At 38.8% G+C, this 16,874-nt stretch overlaps 2 protein-coding genes across 2 annotated transcripts in view; one reads left to right on the plus strand and one right to left on the minus strand.

Moving 5' to 3' along the window:
- crybg1a (crystallin beta-gamma domain containing 1a) overlaps window positions 1-7,094 on the plus strand; it is a 43,738-nt gene extending 36,644 nt beyond the window's left edge. Inside the window, exons 10-23 of the mRNA XM_017431729.3 lie at window positions 648-774; window positions 850-885; window positions 1,906-2,054; window positions 2,187-2,313; window positions 2,421-2,560; window positions 3,506-3,632; window positions 3,707-3,736; window positions 3,828-3,940; window positions 4,547-4,679; window positions 4,775-4,914; window positions 5,384-5,507; window positions 5,918-6,076; window positions 6,484-6,646; window positions 6,760-7,094. Coding sequence (XP_017287218.1) covers window positions 648-774; window positions 850-885; window positions 1,906-2,054; window positions 2,187-2,313; window positions 2,421-2,560; window positions 3,506-3,632; window positions 3,707-3,736; window positions 3,828-3,940; window positions 4,547-4,679; window positions 4,775-4,914; window positions 5,384-5,507; window positions 5,918-6,076; window positions 6,484-6,646; window positions 6,760-6,848 — 1,657 coding nt within the window. The 3' untranslated portion in view covers window positions 6,849-7,094. The remainder of the gene's footprint in view (window positions 1-647; window positions 775-849; window positions 886-1,905; window positions 2,055-2,186; window positions 2,314-2,420; window positions 2,561-3,505; window positions 3,633-3,706; window positions 3,737-3,827; window positions 3,941-4,546; window positions 4,680-4,774; window positions 4,915-5,383; window positions 5,508-5,917; window positions 6,077-6,483; window positions 6,647-6,759) is intronic.
- A 49-nt stretch (window positions 7,095-7,143) lies between these two features.
- On the minus strand, window positions 7,144-16,857 carry rtn4ip1 (reticulon 4 interacting protein 1). The gene is made up of 9 exons (XM_017431731.3): window positions 16,327-16,857; window positions 14,730-14,881; window positions 13,781-13,849; window positions 13,315-13,439; window positions 13,065-13,113; window positions 12,643-12,779; window positions 12,306-12,489; window positions 9,112-9,204; window positions 7,144-8,048 (listed from the first exon to the last, which is right to left on the minus strand). The coding sequence occupies exons 1-9, from the start codon at window positions 16,607-16,609 to the stop codon at window positions 7,929-7,931; spliced, it is 1,212 nt and encodes a 403-aa protein (XP_017287220.1). The 5' UTR covers window positions 16,610-16,857; the 3' UTR covers window positions 7,144-7,928.
- Window positions 16,858-16,874: the final 17 nt, after the last annotated feature.

Consider the following 16,874-nt stretch of genomic DNA (forward strand, 5'->3'; position numbering starts at 1 on the left):
AGGGTTAGGGTCTCCTCAGGGTTGGAGGGGTTAGGGCCTTTTGGCCCAGTGCCAGGGTTAGGGTCTCCTCAGGATTAAAGAGGTTAGGGCCTTTTGGCCCAGGGCTAGGGTTAGGGTCTCCTCAGGGTTGAAGGGGTTAGGGCCTTTTGGCCCAGGGTTAGGGTCTCCTCAGGGTTGAAGGGGTTAGGGCCTTCTGGCCCTGGGCAGTCCCTTTAAGAGGCAGTCCCTTTAAGAGGTGCGAGTGCTGCACTGCCTTATGCACGTATGAAAACATTTTAAGTTTTTGCTTATGGGAATGTGCTGTTTTCAATATTGGCGCTAACGATGATACTAACTGTTTAAAAGCTCACAGATGTAAAACCTCTCTTGAGGTTTAATGGAAAAGGCTCTGTGAAGGAATGCAAATGACAGGCTGGAGCTTGTGGTTCTCACAGTTTTAACTGCTCTACATTACTGGTGGTTAGCACTTACTTTTTTTTTTTAATGGTTTAGAGGGTGAAAAGGTTCTTGTGTTCCTGTCATTTGTTGTTTTTGCGTTTGAAGAGTTCTATCAATGAAAAAAAATCATGTAAAATCAGTTTCCCTGCTTTTATTTCCACTCCTCTTTCTTTCTTGTCATCATGTGTATGGTGTGTGTTTCTGTTCAGATGGCTGGTGTTTTCTGATCCAGGCTTCCAGGGGTTAGTTGCAGTTCTGGAAGTTGGAGAGTTTCCCTGTCCAGAGAGCTGGGGTTTCCCTGAACCTTTCATTGGCTCTCTCAGACCTCTCCGAATGGTATGGTGCTGCACATGTTGCTCCACAGTAATCTTATTAGTTGACTTGGTCTGACAACGTGTGTCTTCATTTCAGGGAGCAATAAAGGTGGAGCATCCGACTGACGTTAAGGTCCGTTCTGCTTTAAACTTGTCTCTTTTAAACAGAAATGTTGAATTGGTGGCTTGGCTCAAATGAAGAGAGTTTAGAAACTTTGCTTTTTATTAATGTGTGATTCTGAAGAAGATCCCTAGATTCAGCTGTTCTTTCTAGCCTTCTCATTTCTCAATATTCTTTTGGACAAATTAGACAGATTGCAAGAAGGTGGCGTCTCAGCTTCTCAGTAGATTTACTCACATTTAAAAATGTACTGTTAAAGCAGAAGATTCCTCTTTTCCATCCTAAAAATGCCAGTCTGGTCTGTTTGGTAAGCTCCAGTGGCCTGATTAAGCATTGTCCACAATTCTGTCTAACAATAGTATTTAAATATATGCAACATTTTTTTGTGTCCATAGGCGTAAGATGAGCAATTAACATTTTTTTGTTTGTTTTCCAAAACATTAAAAACTCATAAATTTATGCAGAACTACTGTTTTGCCATTATTTGGTCAGTACAGATTTTCAGTCATAGGGACTGAACTGTTTGAGCTAAAATTGTCTAAATTTACCTGTAGATATTTAGGACTAAATGAGGTTTACAACTGAACTCAACATTAAAATCAGGTCTGTTGCTCACAGGACTTCTAGATACAATTTAATCTGAAAGTAGCCTCAACCAGGCCACAGTTTATCCTCTCTGCATATCTTGGTTGCTTCCGATTTGTTGAGACGTTTATCTCATGAAAACCTTTTCACATAGTTGGACAAAGATTGTCAGTAACTCTGAGCTTCTTTTTTTTCAACATAGCTGTTTTTAAAAACACCTTTTAAAAGAAAAATAGTCCCTGTCCTATACTTGGTATGCTGACAGCTCTCAGCCTGCAGGCTGTATTTTTTAGCCTGTGCACCTTGATGGACAGCTGAAAGATAGCTTGAATATGTAGAAAGAGTGGTATCCCACATTTGGACAAGAATGAGCCCGAATAAAAAAATTCAGACACACTTAACACTTAATACACAAACTTAACTCATTTTTGATTTACTTCTGTCCAGGCTCTTGTGTTTGAGAAGCCCAACTTTGAAGGAGAGTGTTTAGAGCTGGACAGTGATGTCTACAACTTCCTGGAGCAGGAAGACAGAGGGACAGATGAAAAGAAGACAACACTTGCCACAGTGGGGTCGATAAAGATACTTGGTGGTCTGTGAGTATTTAAACAAGCAGATCTTTGGTGATCGTTGGCATCGTTTTACTTGTAGCAGCAAGTAAACACGCTGAAACCTGAAGGTTTGAAAGGTTTGAAAACAGTTTTTATGTTTCTGCTTGGTTTGTAAAGCTGGGTGGGCTATCAGGAGGCAGACTTTGAAGGCCAGCAGTACATCCTGGAGGAGGGGGAGTATCTGAACTTCAGTGAGTGGGGAGGATCTGAGGACGAGCTTCAGTCACTGCGGCCTATAGTTGGAGTAAGCATTTCCTGAAAGAATCATTTTTATACAAGACATTGATTTCTGTACAGTTTCTCTGAAATGAAAGAACTTTCTTTTTATTTTCATGTTATAATCTTCCACAGGATTTCCAGTCCCCCCAGCTTAGACTGTTTAGTGAGCAGAACTTTAATGGGATGAACATCGACTTGATGGGTCATGTTCTCAGTATGGAAGACATCAACCACAGCACCAAAACCCAGTCCGTCAGCGTCACTGGGGGAGTGTAAGTCAAACAGCTTTTGTTAAAGTTAAGCTCACTAACGTCACTAATGGTTTTCCACATGTTGTAAAGCTGCTGGGTGTGCGTCTTACCTAGCGGGCATGACTCAGGGTTATGTCACGATTCACACAAACATACACACATGTGCACAAACAGCCTCAGAAGATGAATAATAAACAAACCAGTAATACAGATATACTTGTGTAACTCAAATACCAGGTTTTTATACATAATCTGTTCCTTGAAGGCAGATATTTTTTTACTAAAACTATATGTGAAAATATATTTTACATTTTAGATATTTTGGTAAATTGTGTATCAGTGAAGTAGTTTTGCATGGCTGAAAAACATTTTTCAGACAAATATTATCTTGAAGCATTACGCATGTTTTTAGCACTACATTTTTTTTCCTTTTTTATTTCCCACCAAAAGGCTATATATAACTGCATGTAGCTGTCGATAGAGAAACCTTTGCCTTCAGTGGTTTCTTTGAGAGTTCTTTAACTCCAAGCCCTTGAAGGCAAAAGTCTTAACTTATCCCAAGTTTTGAAGCACATTTGAGCTTATCGCTGTTGTTTAATCTTTCATTCCACTCTTTACTTCAAACCGACCTCACCTTTTTGTTTTATATCTTAAAAAAATAAACTTCCTGTTTTATGTTGTTTGCTTTGTGGGCCAAGTCAGAGAACCAGTCAGATCAGCAGAGCTCACATTCCAGCGCCACCTATTCAAAACTCCCCCTACGGTCTCCAAAACTAACATTCACCTAATCTCTCTCCTAGAAATCAAACAAATAATAAGCAATTCATACTTTATCTACTTTATTCACTGCAAATAAGAGTTTGCAACACATTTAATGTTTCTTCCTGTGTTGAGTATCTAAAAGAATGAAGATATTCTTATGAATACTGTGTGAGTGTGTTGTTTTGTGCCTTATTTACGTTGCAGCTGGGTGGCGTTTGAACGCCCTGGGTTCAGTGGGGAGCTCTATGTTCTGGAGAGAGGCATGTACTCAAACCCTGAGGACTGGGGAGCACAGAACTTCAACATCTCATCCATACAGCCTGTTTTCCATGTAAGGATCTGCTCAGCTGTAAAGGTTATAAATGGGTTTTTCACATTGCTAACACTTCCCTTCTGTTTGTGCAGAATATGCTGTCAGGTACAACAAAGTTTAAGGTATCATATTTCAATTCATGAGTCTTAAAGTAAATAGAAATATTGAGAAGCCTCCAGTTTGATTCTAAGGCTGTTTGGATGTGTGTTACAGGTCCAGCTGTACTCTGAACCAGACTTTGAGGGAAAGATGCTGGTCCTGGAGGACAGCGCAGCAATTCTGGATGACGACTTCACTCCCAGATCCTGTAAAGTTCTGGCGGGCAGGTAAGAGTGTCTGAAAGAAGAGGTGTTTAAACATTTTCTTTATCTCACAACTTTTCGGATAGTCAGTGGGCAAAACAGACAGTTCCTTTTTACTGTCATTTAAAAACAAAATACTTTTTACATCTCATAGTTGAATAAATTATAAACACAGACTTCATAGGGTTGCCCTCATTATTCTTTGTTAACCATTTAGTTTAAAGGAGACAAACAAAACAGTTTATTTTTCACATTTTGCAACCAAAATGGTTTATAGATATTCATCTTGTTGCTGTAAGCCATTTGAACCTTACATATTGAACCTTTAAATTTAAAAATATGTTTAATTTAACTGTTAAGGTCAAATTTTTCATTATTCCCAATTTGTAAAATATTTTGGAAAGCCACTTAGAAAGTTAGGGAAACCTCTTGAGCCCTGACTGCTTCACAAATAAAAAGTGTCAAAAATTGAATATGTTGCAGTAATAACCTATTTATGTATTTGTTATATGGTAGTATACATTTTCACAAGTTTCACCACACCATAAACTATCTAATTTACAAAGTCCATTTAGTAAACAATAACTTTTGTGTCAGTAATAAACGTTAACATGTATCCCTATGTGTCAGCTGGGTGGCGTATGAGGGAGACCAGTTTACAGAGAACATGTACGTCCTTGAGGAAGGATGGTACCCCAACACTGACGCCATGGGTCTCCCATCATCAGACTCCAACATTCGATCCATGCAGACGACGGGATTTGTGAGCGTTCTCTCTTATTTAGAGTCAAAATCTTTACAGCTTGTTTGCAAAATCTGAGACGGTACATGTGAACTGAACTCTTTCTTCTTCTTCAGGTGTTCTCGGTGCCCTCTATCACCTTGTTCAGTAAAGCGGGCTGCAGAGGTCGCAGGACTGTGTTGAACAGAGGATCTGTAAACCACCTGAGGGCAGGAATGAATGCTCGCATACGCTCCCTGGTGGTGGAGGGTGGAATGTATGTAACCGTGAAAACCTGTCTATTCATTTTCTTTACCTGCTGGTTCCTAACTCCAGCAACCTTCTAATGTAAAACATTCAGGCTTCTGCTATTTTTAAAAGTGAAGTGTGTAACTTAGATGTAGAAACACAAGAAGTTATATCACAGGTAAATCATCAATTTTAGTAAAGTGGTTACCAAACTTACTGTCACATCTGCATCAAGATTGTCATATTCCTTTAAACAATTTGACCTTGATGCATGAAATTCTCTTAAATTGTCTTCATTTAAATTTAAAAACAAAAATATTCATATTATGATCATAAAATCTATCCAAGACATGAGGACATCACAGAAATCCAAAATGTATCAGAACATTTGGAGTTCATACTTGGAATGTTAAAATCGGTTGTATTTTCCCTCAAGTTAAAGTTAATTCTCATGATTTATAACAAACATACAAATTAAACTGATACACTTTCTGCAGGTGGGTGCTGTATGAAGGTAATAACTATAGAGGTCGGCAGCTGCTTGTCCAGCCAGGAGAAGTGGCTGATTTGTGTGAATATTATGGCTGGCACCAAATTGGATCCCTTCGTCCACTGCATCAGGTATGAAAAGGAGAAAATAGCATCAAATAATTTTATTTTAAAACGCAGTTACAGTTACATTTTGACATTATTATTTGTGCAGTTTTTTTTTTCATTTTAAAGTTAAAAAGAATGGAAAAAAAAACTGAATAATCTAATGGACTTTATTCGGAGAGCATTTTTTTTATTACAAAATAAATGCAGCAAAAACATCTAAAGTCATAAGAAAGAAGAAAAACACTAATTTATTACCAAAATCATGTGATATTAATTATATTCTCAATACAATCATATAAAAGACTATACAAAGAAATAAAAGACATTAAAAAAAAGATCAAAATATTCTGTTAGCTTTAGGTTGTTCAGATAGTTCAAAAGATGACGGTCATAATAAGAAAAGCTTTTCTCCCTCCTCTGTTTCTCTTCAACAGAAACCGATGTACATCCGTCTGTGGAACAAAGAGACAGGATGTCCGATTTCTCTGACAGGAGCACTGGATGACATCAAGCTGATGAGGGTTCAGGCCGTGGAGGAGACAGGAGGAGAAGAGCAGATCTGGCTCTATCGGGACGGACTAATCACCTGCAAGGTACGCAGCTTAATGAGGCTCACAGAAAACGTCTACAACGCCAGTCAGGTTTCACATCAACTCACCTTCATTGTGTGTGGAAGCAAAGCCTGTTAGGAAAAAAAAGGCACAACGATACGTTTTTATAGCTTCACAAAGAAGTGGAATCACATTCCAAACATCTGAACGATTTCCACAGGAAGCTATAAGAACCTTCAGCCAATAATCAAGATGACTGAGAACCTTCACAGAAGGTCATGTTCCAGTTAGGAGCTTCTTTAGCTTTTTCATTCCTTTTTGTAGAAGTTAGTCAACCAACCATGATTTAGGGACTAAAGATGTTCTTATGGTGCAGCTTTTGTTTTAATACAAGTAAATAACTTGTGTTGTGTTTTATTAAACTTCATCCTTGTTCTTTCTGTCTCCAGCTGCTGGAGGACTGTTTCCTGGAGACGGCAGGTAACGTGTTGATGTCAGGCACTCGGCTTTGCGTCTCTCCTGAGCAAGGCAAAGGGAACCAGCTGTGGAGCATCACCCAGGACGGTCTGGTGCGCTGCCTCCTCAACCCTGATCTCATCCTGGAGGTCAAAGGTAAGACGGCTCTGTCTTAACTTCATCCATGTAGCCAAACAGTAGACATTCATTTGTGAATTTGTGGTGCATATAAAGAAACGTGAGGTTTAATCTTTTTGTGCGTTCCTCAGGTGGGCATCAGTATGACAAGAACCAGGTGATCCTCAACACGTTTGATGCACACAAACTGACCCAGAGGTGGATGCTGGAAATCCTGTGATCTGAGGAGGATCAGCCCAAGCTGAGTTATTGTCTTGCATTTCCCACAATGCACCTCTGTCAGGAGACTGAGCCCTGTGATGCAGCCCACTCCAGAGATGTATTCTGCCATGGATATTTTTTTTATTAGTTTACTCTCACGGAGGAACCTGATTTTATGTAATTTTCTTTTTTTTAAAAACAAATGAGTTATGTAAAATGTTGCCTTTTTTAGCCACTTGACTACCAAAGACTCTTTACATGTATTGAAAACTCTGCCCTGTTTCAATGCTGCAAACTTTTTATTTTTACAGTACGGTACTTTTTATAACAAGGGTCCACTGTCTAGTTTCTCATTTTTTTACATAAATCTGAATGTATAAAGAGCAAATTCTGATGCAGTGGAAAGTTTGGCAGGCCTACACCCCAAATATGTAGGTCTTCTTTTAGTAGATCAAAATGATCTATTGTAAAGTTTTGATATTTCTTTAAGAGTTTTAATAGTTTTGACACAAACTGTGCTTTTCATTCCAATGTATATATATATATATATATATATGCCTTAAATGTACAGATTTACAAACACATCTGCAATAACAATGCTGCCCTCTACTGGTTGTAAATAGTTGCATAAACTGTTACATTAAAATAAAAAATTAAAAAAAGTAATTTTCGTCCTTTTATCAACTTCATCATCGGCTGCACGCTAACTCTGTACTACCTCTGTGCTGGTTCAAAACTGTTCTATCTTAAGTTTGTAACATGAGAAAGACCACTGGGTGATGCTTGAAATGTAAATGTTTAAATGGTTTTAAGTTCTGCTTGTCTCAAAGTGGAGTCAGAATACAACTTTCTGATCAGGTTAAAGCAATGCATTTCAAACAAAAAGATCTAAAAAAAAGAAAAACCAACTGTTAAGTTCCTTGTTTTGGAAGCTTGTTTATGTAGAAATGCCACACGTTTAAGAAACATTATTCATAGTAAGTGTGTTAACTGCTGTGGCTGCAACACATTGACTCTTTGCATGTTTCTCATTTTGAATCCATCTGTGTACAAAATGTTCAGGGAAAAAAACACACTTTTAAAGAGTTCATGCTGTAAGTTAGGCGCCCCCTTTGCTGATTTCAACTACAGTCTTTCCCCGAGCGTGACCCTTCTCCACCTTCTCAAAGGCCTGAGGGACCTGCGAAAAGCTGAACGTCTCCTCCACCACAGCACGAATCTGAAAGGAGAACGGAAAGAGGAAGGACGGACAGAGATTACACATCTTTTTTTACTGGTGTGAACTGCAGTAACAAGAAGGGCAGCTGATATCATTTCCTTTAACAATATTTTGAGCTAGGGCTGTCAGAGTCGTACAGTGTGTGAACTGTGGTTCAAACAAAACAAAAAAAAAATCTGCAAAAATCAAGAATCTTCCAAACTGTTTACCAGTCATGACCAAAACACCAGCCCAAACAGACAAGCCACACAACCCACAGAACAACCGGCTTAAAAACGAGCGGATGAGCGTCTATTCTGAGGGGCCCCACAAAAATTCAACCCAAACTGCTGAAATGAAAGATTTACAGATTACGCTAAAAAAGTTACTAGCAAATATGAATAGTTCCCTATAAAACAATGTTGCTTAAATAAAAAGCACATGACTTATTATCTATCTGTCTAACCAGACTAAAACTACCTCCAACACCTGTCTGAACTGCACTGTTTCTCTGGAAATTGATATCTAGCTGAACAGGTGATGTATTATTTGAGTAAGGTTTGGAAACTTGCAGCATGTCATAATTAAAATAACTCCTTGTGGTTTTTTTTTTTACTTTCTCCCCTTCTATCAGTGTCTTCTAATTTTTATACCTGTAACTGTTTGCATGGTCACACAGAGGGGAGTGACTCCCATCCAAAGCAGCAGCTGCTTCTCACCCGTGTCATCATGAAGCACACTGCCTGCACTATAGGAACACCTCAAACAAACAACAGACAGCATTTTCTAGCTTTTCCTATTTAATACTTTGCGAACATAGAGGGGTTCATGTGAATGCCCCTTTGTAACATTTCACACCGTGGTGCTTTTGCATGGTATTTGCAATGGCATCGTTTTGAGACTAAAAACGGGCTGAGCTGGAACACAGTTTGCAAAACATTTCATGGTAAATGTTCTTGAAAGTAAAAATAAAAAAATTAAATGGAAATGAGTGAATGGATATTTGTTTGTGGCAATAAATGCAATCAGTAAACAAGAGTCCAGTGGACGCACGCTGACTCAGACATTAAATCTGGCTTCCTACCTGTCCTGCATCCACCATGTCTCTTATTTCATCCAGGGCCGGACCACTTGGTGCAAAGAATCCCCAGCGGTAGTGAACTCCTTTGACTAAATGCTAAAAGAAAACAAAACGGGTTTTATTAAGTCATTTGATTTACATTTTCGTACTCCACGCAGACATGCTTATCCAGACTTTTTCTGTATTACAAATGCAGTTCTATTAAATGTGCTTTTTGGGGGGTGAAAGAGTTACGGCAGGCCTATTTAAGAACTGATGACCAAACTAAAAGCTTGCAGATAAATGTGCAGAGAAAAACTGCACAATTAACTTTTCGCCTTTAAAACCACAAGCTGTGTGCCACTCCTGTTTCTCTGAGGCGCTGTCATTCTGCTGTATGTGTCTGTGATAACTGCAGCAGCTGAAAGCCACGCAGGACGATAACAGACAGGGTTAACAGTTTTATTTCTGACAGAAAAGTCCAGTCATCAGCACTATAAGTGTGCATCAGAATGTGGAAAAAAAAGAACTTCAGCAGAGTCAGTCTGCACACTCACACATTGTTCCCATAACTGATACCAGTGTGGGTGCTGACGACAACAATGCTGCGGTGCATCAATCCTTCTGCTGAGAGCACTCCGCACGCAACGAGAAAAAAACAAGGCGTCACCGGAACAAATAAAAAACCTCTTTATTCATCTTTCGGGGAGTTTTAAAGAGTCTGAGCCATGGATACTGACCACGTGGCTGTTATTATGAAAACAGTCAAAAGATGATGCACCACTGCACATCAGTGGTTTCCACAGTGGGTTTGGGGTCTCCCCCCTTTGAGTTTTGGGGTGCTTTGTTGTAAAGTGCAAAGGAAGTTAACGCACGCATGCACACATCCACTCAGTAAATTTGTTTTTATGTTATTCAGTCATCCTTGGGAGCAAACCCCTTGGTTTAACAATGTCACATCCCTCCACATTTAACAAGAAACAGGTTTCTCTGGGGCTGTCCCAGGCTCCCGGCCACATGTTGGGCTTTCACAATGCTGAATGGAGCTACTGGAAAAAAACTTAAAAGCTAAATAAAGTTGCTATAATTGATGTAATTTAGTCTCATTTATCAGAGCTTTATAGCTGTAAATCATAAAAAAATAAGTATAAAAATGCTGAACAATGACCTTAAAGACTAAAAAACTATTACCTGCAGATTGCACGGGTTCCACTATTAATTAAAATAATGCCTGAAGTTTTATTTGGAAAAAATGATGAAAATAAAAAATGTATTTGAATTTTGCTGAATTTTTTTCTTGCAGAGGTCTAGTGCGAAACCTTCTGAAACCTTGAACGGCTTCCTGCCGTTAACTACAGCGAGGGAAGTTTCTTTTCAGAGCCAAAGTAACAGAAAGAAAAGACAACAGCCAACCAGCTGCGGCGTGAAATTTGGCAGGGAATCTTAAATCCCATGAGCAGTTTCTGTTCTCAGAACTACTGAATCCATCCACAACTTTGAAAATATGGTTTTATCTTTTAGTTTGCAGCATAAAGGAACTACACTCTTTTGGTTGCAAGATGGTGATGATGATGAAGATGACGATGATGATAACTCTTGATCTAGAAGAGGAGTTCCCAGAGTCTCCAGCTTCTGGGCAACAAAATAACACAGAAAACTGTGACCTCAGTTATCTTTGATTCAAGCACATGAACGTTGCTAATATGGCAATTAACGAGGATATTTTGACGTGACAAATAGCATATAGAATATAAAATTAGCAATTATTTTTGAAATTATTTTAAATTCCATGACCCACAATGGAGTTCCAAACCCAACTCTGGGAACCCTGAGCTAGAATATTCTTTTAATAATTGTTATTTTACAAGTTATTCCACTTTTTAACAAGTTTCTTTTTCTTCTTCTTTGTGTCCCAACATTTTGGACGGTGTGATATTATTGATTCACATATTAGCATTTTTTTTGTATCATTTTGTGCATACAAACATCACTGACTTGTCGCTGGAAACATCTGCACGGATGTGGATTGTGTGGCAAGATTCAGAAGATAAGATGCAAAGAATCTAGGTTGCCTCATGCTGACCACAGAGGACACGCTGACAGGAAGTCGGTCCCTGCAGAATGTGTGTCTCTGTGGTGAGAGACGTCCAATTCACAGTTTTATCTGGATTCGTCCCGCAGCTGGACTGGAGTTCGGGAAAGAAGTGCCATTGTTTACATTACAATAATTGGAGCCTTGATAACGCATCAGTTATCTGTGGCTTGAACAATGCACAGCTTCCTCTTTTTAAAAGAAACATTGTTTGTTGCTTCAGGCAGTTTGTTATCTGGTATTTGCACAGGATTACCGAGTTCTCTGTCCACGCACATTAGGTTGTGCATGTTTTTTAGGCTGGCTGTGACTTTGCACTTTTTGCTACACAGGATGTGTGCAGCGAAGTGCAGCAGGGTTGGAGCACGGTTATTCTCTCCTAGCATCCCTCCTAAAAACAAGCATTCATTTTTTGTTGTTGTTTTTTTTTTTAGGGAAAATGTGCTTAATAAAATAAAATCGTAAGCAATTTTCTGCAGAATTACACAGACAGTCACATTTACATCAAAACAAAGACCTAAATTAGCTCCAGAGCTGAAAACAAATCAGGTAGATATAGAAAATGGAACTTTAAATTGTTTCCTAATTTTTAAGACCGCAGTGGAAGAAAAACCAGAAAGGTTGGAGTTTTTATAACCACAAGTTAATGTTTCTGTGTAGGTGTCGCTTTCTTAGTTTTACTTTGTGGAAAAAAAGAAAGATAAAAAACATCACAGAAAATGTTTTCATATAAATGTATAATATATGGTGCACTTGTTAAACTTTTTAATAAAAAGGTGCAACATCAGTAGGTTCTGTGAACAAATGGGGGGGAAAATCTTACATCATCTACAAATAAACAGAGGAATTACCAAATCTACACCAAATAGAAATAAATATAAAATGATCTGTTTTAAATCTTTTACTTCTGTTGCTGATTGTGTTTGTTAAACTTTTTTTTAACATGTTCAAGTTAAACTGTTAAAATATTTAGAGGCATAAACTCCAAACTACAACCAGCTGAATACCTTCTAACCGTTCCAACTACAGTGGAAGCTAAAAACACCAAAGTCGCAGCCTAAATCTGCTCCATTTTATAGATGAAGCTTGTATTTATGTCAGCTGTGTCAAACATAACCAGAATTACCTTGATGGCTTTGGTGGCGACTGTAGCAGCTGTCTTCATCATGCCATCAGAAACCCCCAGCCTGTCAGTGTTTTCCACAAAAGGTGTTACAAGGGTGACGTATTTGGCTCCACTCCAAGGTTTAAGGAGCCCAGGAGCCCATCGCTCTGTGTCCCCCCCTATGTTATCCAGGATCAGGTCAAACCTTGAGTGCACAAGAGACACAAGCAGAGAGAAACCATCTGAGAGTGACCTGGTGCCAGAGAAAAAAAAAACTCCTATCCAAGGTCTCAGCTTTCACACGGCAATCAGATTCTAGCTGCTTCTGTAATTGCTCTTTTTTATGTGATCCTCTTACTTCTCCAGTGCACCGAGGGGCTCTTCGACGGGTCCCGCAGTGTAGTCCACCACATGGTCCGCCCCGAGTTCCCTTACAAACCGCTCGGCGTTGTGGGAGCAGGTAACTGTCACATGGGCTCCCCAAGCCTTCACCATCTGCACACAAGTTCGACCCTCAGATAGGAGTGTCTGTGTACAAGCTACAGGCCTGTGATGTTGCTTTCATTCTAACTGGCTTATTGAATGTAAAGCATAAAATATGTAAAGTAAAGAAGATGACAAGCTGTAAGGAAAATAAAAATAAGATTCTAAGGTTTCAGTGTCAAGCTTGAATGACAAATATCTTGTCAAAATGACAAAACTTTTAGCTTTTCTAAAGATGTCCCCAATTTTTGATCAGTTAATCAATGAATGCGATCAGTGGGATCTTTACACACTAACCTGTATTGCAAATGTTCCTACTCCTCCTGATCCTCCAAGGATCAAGATCCTGAAGAGATTAAAAAAAGAGTACTTTATTTGTAGCTTGGAATTCATACAGAAGCCACTTTGAGCTGTGCTGAGTAAACTACAGTAAAGTGAAAGATTGGATCTGCTGCCAGAGAACCAGAGCACATCAGCCAGAAGCCATCATTGGAGCGAGTGCAATAATTGGCCCAAGTATTTTGTGCCATGTGAACATTTTTCTCACCGTTTGTTGGCACAGTTGTCCTTATTGAGTCCTCCAGTATTAACCAGGGCCGACCAGGCAGTGGTTGCCACATAAGGAATGGCTGCTGCCTCCAGGTGGCTCAGGGACTTTGGTTTGTGGGATATCTGAGCACAACGACATAAAGAACAGTAGCTGTGAGCTGAGCAGCTCTTCTTCACCCTCATGTGCACTTGCTTTGCCACTAGGCTGCAAGCTGGCTCAGTTTCACATTTCTTAGTAGCTTATTTGGGATGTTTTGATGGGAAATAACAGTGAATAGGTCGACCTTTCAATGCTGAGATAAAAACGTTGGCAAAGATCTACTGAACCAAAGCACAAACAATACCAAGAAACTAATTACCAACAACATACAAGGGTTAATTAACCAACCTAAACACCAAACTGAGACATTTTCACCAATAAAACAAGCTCAAAACAACATTTAAGACTCTAATATGTACAATACCTCATTAACACTTGTCACCACAAACTCTGCCAAGCTGCCCTGCTTCCAAGGCGGGATTGCTGCCCACACCTAAGGGAGACACACACCAACACACACCAACACAAATATATTTACTTTCTGTTTGGTTAGTTCACAGTGACTTAGTGCTGACAAAGTTCCAAAAAAGCAAGTGGCGGAGAAAAAACAGAATATGTCTTTGACATGTTAAAACATTCCTAAATAATATCTGCTTTCATACAAACATGACTGCAAAAAAAAAAGAAAAGTCACTTAACATGATCTAATTTGTGATCAAATTTTGAAGACTAAAAACTTATAAAAATATGATCTTACTCTTTAATCTTGAGTAAAGAAACCATTTATTATTTGTATTTTATATTAAAGCTGCAAGTTGTGATTAGTTTTATGTCAAATGATTCATGTTTCACAAACAATATCCCAAAAAAAAGAGAACATATGTAAAATGGGAAAAAAATAATTCATTCAAAGGAGTTACATATAAAGCCTTAAAAGATTTCTTGTTGGTTGCTGAAAGATGTTTAACAGCTACAAAGGATCTATTTGAGCAGAAATATGTAGCAGATGGGTATTATGTTATTTTTTTCCAATTAATGCTGCTATGACGGTGCATAATTACGATATGAATATCATTATGACAAACTGGAGTGTGTGGCCAAAGATCTATGAACTGTGAGTCAAGGAGCTCTGATATAATCACACCTGTCCCCTGTTTGCTCTGCCTAACACCACTCCTGCTGATCTCTAGTGTCACAGTGTGAAATCAGAGGCCACAGTTCACCAGCACAGCAGCATTAAGAGATCTGACTCAAAGGGGACTTTTTAAACTGAGGCTGCATGAAGAAGTTATGAGTACTCAGTGTCCTACCTGCAGTACACACCAGTCAATCATAGCAGTGAATCATTTTTGATTTAATGCTGTTAATTTTACCTCATCCGTCTCTTTGAAGTACTTGACATCCCGGCCACACTCCATGATGACCCCAGACACGTCTCTTCCCAGGATGAGAGGAAACTCGCTGCCTGACTTTGTGATGTTCAGCGGGTCTCTCTTCATAGACATCGTAGCAGCCCCATAGCCACCTGATGGGACGAGAGTTTCTGATTATAACCGAGGTCTTTATTGACACTGAAGCTGTCTAAAGACTAAAACAGTTCAACATTACAAAGCTGCAGAAACAACATGAAAATAACAAATGTTTCTATTTTTGGTTGCACATGGTGCATCCTATTTGAACTTGGAGGTTGAAATAAATTTCAAAATCCAACTTGGCTGCCTATCAAATGAATGTGGTAATAGCTGTAGTAATAAACTGTTTATTTGCAATTCTTTCAGTTAGTGTCTCATTAAATGTGTTGCACAACTAGTTCTCCCAATTATTAGTATGATATATATATTTACAACCAATTTATTATTCACCAATTTACAACAGGAACTTTAGATTATTACCACCTCCATGTTTTGACTTCTGACACAAAAGGAAAATATACACATACCTACATGCAAATCATCCAAAATTACAATACATACAATACTTGTGTATAGTATGTTGAGAATGATTAACTTCTGTAGTGGATTTCATAGAGAAAGTCCTAGCTTTACTATAAAAAAAGGTGTTAGAAAGTTCAATAAACACTTTCTGTGGCATATGAAAATGAAAACTCTTCCATATTCATTTGCATATTTACTTAACCTACTGATCAGAACAAAATGACACCAAGAAACTCTACCATTGCTTAATTGTGCACACTAAAAGGGAAAAAACAGCGTTTTTCTTCCCGTTTTCATCCACCAGAACTGTCTGTTCAGTTGGGCAGTTGTTGGGGAAAATATGGTAAAACTTTGCTGAGCAGCACTGTCGAGACACGGTCTCAGCCAGAAGAACAAAACCTGATCTTCTTTTTGTGTTTGACTGTATGTTTTAAAGATTGATGTGTGCACACAGGTAATATTGTACCTGAGAGTAAATACAAGTAAAACAGCACAGACAGGTGTCCCTAAGTAACCCAACAGATGAATTATTAACACAATTGGAAATGCACTAACAGGACTATTTAGAAGTATAAATTACAAATATAACTCTGTCAATTTGGTCCTCGTCAAAGTTTCACAAAACATTTCACTGTTTATTTGTTTACGCGTTAAGGACAGAATTTTCACTGCAACAACTGATAGTGATATTAACATGACAATTAACAAATAAGACCACTAATAATAACAGTAAAACAATTCCACTGAGCAGACTAAAACACACACACAGATGCTCCTCTCTGTCTGACCCACAAAGTCTCCCACCTTTTCTTCAGAAATCACAAAGTGTAAATCATAAACAGACAACCTGTGGCTGGGTGGGCGGGTATGTGGGTTTGCTTTTTTTTTTTTTTTTTTTTTTTTTTAAACCAAGCCACAGGAAACGTCAGAAACAGTTAGATTCTGCGTCTGCCCCTCTTTCTCTCTTTTTCTTAAGAAAGCAAGTCAAACAATGATGCAGGTTAAGAAAAACAAATGGATGCAGCTTTAAACTCACCTCTCATGCTCACGTCCATTGGGTTCAGTCCTGCTGCAAACACCTTGATAATGACCTCATTGGGGAGGTGTATGACAGGGAAGTTGGCGTTTTTGGTGAACCGTAAAACATCATTGTTTCCATATTTGTCAATAACCCATGCAGGCATGATGGTCATGTATCTGTTGGAGGTACTGATCAGTCTCCTCTGGCTTTTGTGCCTGGAGATGGCTGTGTGCTTGCATAGGGATTTACTGAGCTTAAGCAACAACGTTCTGTGCAAAACCCATCCGACAGAACTCATCTTCTGAACGCCAAATGGAAAAATAAAAAATGAAAACAGCAAGCTGTCATTCACTGTCGAAGCTGTGTAAGCAGCTGAATTATGATAAAGCTCTCTTTAAAGTCCGTTTATATCCACCTCTGCTTTCTCACTCTAAGCATGTCATTCCAATATAAAACACGTCCAACAACTGTTTTAAAGTTTTGAACTATTCAAATCAATGTCTTGCCCTTCGGTAACACACCTCTTCTTCCTCGACCGGTGTCCTGAGCAGTGCGCAGCACCT

Source organism: Kryptolebias marmoratus, linkage group LG10 (genome assembly GCF_001649575.2).
Source record: "Kryptolebias marmoratus isolate JLee-2015 linkage group LG10, ASM164957v2, whole genome shotgun sequence".
In the NCBI taxonomy this organism is placed as follows: Eukaryota; Metazoa; Chordata; class Actinopteri; order Cyprinodontiformes; family Rivulidae; genus Kryptolebias; species Kryptolebias marmoratus.

Coding starts and splice junctions, on each gene's coding strand:
- rtn4ip1 (XM_017431731.3), bottom strand. CDS start 16,609: ATGAGTTCTGTCGGATGGGTTTTGCACAGAACGTTGTTGCTTAAGCTC. Junction 13,440..13,780: donor TGGTGACAAGTGTTAATGAG/GTATTGTACATA, acceptor CGTTGTGCTCAG/ATATCCCACAAACCAAAGTC. Junction 12,490..12,642: donor CCCCTCGGTGCACTGGAGAA/GTAAGAGGATCA, acceptor TGTGCACTCAAG/GTTTGACCTGATCCTGGATA.